This window comes from Anneissia japonica, unplaced genomic scaffold (genome assembly GCF_011630105.1).
Source record: "Anneissia japonica isolate Jap-2015-1 unplaced genomic scaffold, ASM1163010v1 scaffold288132_len48147_cov117, whole genome shotgun sequence".
In the NCBI taxonomy this organism is placed as follows: domain Eukaryota; kingdom Metazoa; phylum Echinodermata; class Crinoidea; order Comatulida; family Comatulidae; genus Anneissia; species Anneissia japonica.
The window spans coordinates 45181-48603 of NW_022712600.1; the positions used below are offsets into that span (position 1 = coordinate 45181).

The 3423-nt window shown below is 32.5% G+C and overlaps 1 protein-coding gene across 1 annotated transcript in view; it reads left to right on the plus strand.

The window, feature by feature from the left end:
• Positions 1–3061, plus strand: part of LOC117107956 — a gene marked incomplete at its 3' end in the record, with an annotated part of 23654 nt that extends 20593 nt beyond the window's left edge. The window contains exons 3-4 of the mRNA XM_033249766.1: positions 1422–1517; positions 2963–3061. Coding sequence (XP_033105657.1) covers positions 1422–1517; positions 2963–3061 — 195 coding nt within the window. The remainder of the gene's footprint in view (positions 1–1421; positions 1518–2962) is intronic.
• Positions 3062–3423: the final 362 nt, after the last annotated feature.

Sequence of the window (3423 nt, forward strand, 5' to 3'; positions counted from 1 at the left end):
GACAGTATATGAAAACGGAGCCGCCAACGTCTCGCAACTCACTGGTTACAAATAGAGCATGGCGCAGCCGAGTGTACTGTATAATGTAAACATTGAAATAGTTTTTTAAGACTTTGACTTGACTTTATGTCTGTGATAACATTGATGGAGTACTATCGCTTAATCGATTGTAAGTCTAACCATTTTAATTTATTCACTTTTTATTTTCATTTTATTTTACTTTTTATTTTTCATTAGTAGGGGTGATTTATACACGAACGGATACTGGATAAAGGCAACTTCAACCGTTGATTTACGTTTGGACCAATTTCCGCCTCATTTTTGCTATGCGAGTGCTCTATCTTGTATTTCTAGTATCTTTGACTTTCAGAACATTGTTTCAACTGTCACACAATATCAGGACTTCTTGCCTTGTCCCTTTTTAACACTATAGACGCTTAATTGTAGTTAAACTTTATTTTATTGTTATATATACTGTTAAAGAATTTTATGGTAAGATATATTTATTTTTCATATAACCTTTGCTTTATAATTACTAACTTTATAAACTACACTAACAAACCTTTTTTCATATAAAGTAATTTTGGAAATCACGTCAGGTGAGTGTTCGATGTCTGAATGAAACGTGTAGGCTGCCGGCACCTTAACCTCTGATGATTACTATAGTGCCAACAGATTTTCACAAACATGTGATGCACAAATGACAAAATGATTATTATATAAGTATATCATAATTACCAACAGAATACACATACATTTTTATTTAATTTTTAAATACAGTTTTTTTTACATTTATGGGCTAGTCTCTGTATACTTGTTCTATGTTAACATATAATTCAACCTTTGTCCAATTTAAAGTTATGTTCTGGTCTCTAGTTTAAAGCCACATGAAATAGGCTTATCTGCGCTTATGAATGGATACCTTGTTCGAAGCAAAAAATCAAGTTGTATTTACCTAGTACCTTTCGTTTTATTTCTTTTATATTGTCAAATAATTAAAAACTTTTTACCTCTACGGTATACAACTCGTTTTGATCCCTTATCACTTCCTGTATCATGTATTTAATTTAAATGTAATTTACATATTTCTTGCACTGTATGTATTGTTTTATATATTACAGTTGTCTTGTTTTTTTAAAAAATCTGTATGTATAGCTTGTGTATTCCTAGCGCTGGAATACAAATTTACAAATTTCATGTACTATGTTGTATATGACAGCAATTGGCCGGGAATTTTTAATCTTACTAATGATTGAACATAAATCTGTCAAGTTTTCAAATGTAAGCATTTATCTATTTCACTCTGCCTCATTCAATACTTTTTAGATAGGCCTATTCCTTATAAATATGGCCTTGTTTTAACGGATTAATTGTGTCTAATGACAACTTTGTTTGTTTTTATTCTTTTTAAATCAATTTAGTTTGGTGGTATCAGTCTGAACCAAGGCATTCCAAGAGATTTGGTAACAGATATTGTAAGAAAAATCTCAACGTCGGCCATTGATGCTCAAGATGACGTACGTAAAAAATTGTTGTGCCCTTGAATGGGGAAATAAAATCGAGTTCGTCGGTCGGATTTTTTAAATTTTATTTTAATTATTATTTTTTTTTGAGGGGGGGGGGAGGGGGTGGGTATTTTTAGTAATAGTCCTACAGGTACCTGAGATAGGAAAGACTTCAAATTGACCAGGGTCCCTATTTATGAAAACACCAAGCCTAGGCCTCGTAGGCACCACAATAGAACGATGGCAAGCTTGTCAAACAAAAAAATATAATGACGGAATAAATATTAACCAAGTGTACATTGAAATAAATTTATCAAAAATATATCAGTTTAAAAAAAAGATTTATTTGGTTTCAAAACGTAAAATAATTTGTGTATCCCCGATCCACACGATCATGCATGGGCGCAGGTCGAGCAAAACCATACTATAGCTATGGACAATTTTCAAACAAGCGCCCTCTGTGTAATACAATCGAAATAAACTTAAATACAGGTAATTAAAAAAATAGAAAAAATATTTTGTATGGTTGGCATAAACCGTAACGGAGCCTAAAATGTTTCTGTACCGGCTTTAAAGTGATGGCTAGACCAAAGCCTGTTTTTATTTGTCCAATGGCAATACAGTATACCGTAAGGTAATGAATACGATTTTTGATTCAAGCAACCACTTGCTAATTTGTACAGTTCAGTAAGTAGTAAAGAACGGGCTAGGGCCTAGGCCTAGAACTCTGGTCTGGTTTGACAGCTCAGCGCGGCGAGAGATCTGATGTTTCGTGCATACATTTTCGTCGTCGGGTCTCTCGGTTTTCAAAATCATACCTTCAATTTTACCGATTTTGCGCATGCAGCTATGGCCAGATTTTGATAAAAATATTTCTGTTTTTAGATATTATGTTCAGGGCCTAAATGTTAATAATTTCGGAAGTATATTTCTCAAATTTGTACTTGATTCAGCAAGGAATATGTCAGCGAAAGGAATAAAGACCTTCACCTTTTTGACATCTTTATTTAAACAAAATTAAAATAAATAAATGAATAAATAAAAAATTTGTTGGGAAATTTTTTGGTCGTTCGGGAGGGCAACACAACTTGTATGTTCGCTTACATTACTATAAATATCCATCACATTATGATACACATTTTGGCAAAGACTTATAATAATACAAATCATTGAATATTCACATTTGTTTAAAATTCTGTCCACACTATCAAATTTTATATGTGAAAAATGTGTGTGATATTCCCAAGTATGGGTATAGAGATGTCATATTATATACCTTGTGTTGGGAGTGCTATTTTATATTTTTTGAAATATGACGTTCCTACGTAAGTCCGCATTGAATGTATTTATACTTGTATTACTTCCATCTGTATTAGATGCCATAAGAGTGCTAAGTGATTATAAAGAAAACGTGCTCACTTATTCTCCATTTTTATGTATATTGCTATAATTTGTAGTATGGGTCAACGGCATTGTACAGAAGTGCTTTCCATGGTCATATTGATGTTTGCAAAATTCTAATTGAATCAGGAGCAAACAAGGATATTCAAAATGTAGTAAGTGTGATGTTTGTGACCATTTTGTTTCTGCTCTAATACATTTCTTAAAGTAAGTCTTATATATCTTGCTGATTGATCTATTAGTATCTATATTCTATTTGCATTAGCTCAACCCGCCCTCAATAAACTAACGTTACGTTATCTCACTATATTAATTGGATTAACACATTATCAAGGATAAGTACTGAGTGTTTAACACTGGTGTCCTTGGATTCAATTATGGGTAAACGGATTAGTTGCCTTTTTTATGAGGTTTTAATTGTTCTTTACCGCCGCAAGTGCGGTATTCTAACATTAGTTTAAGGAGGGCTGGTCGGCCTAATGTGATTTGATATGTAAAAACCATGGTATTTTTATTA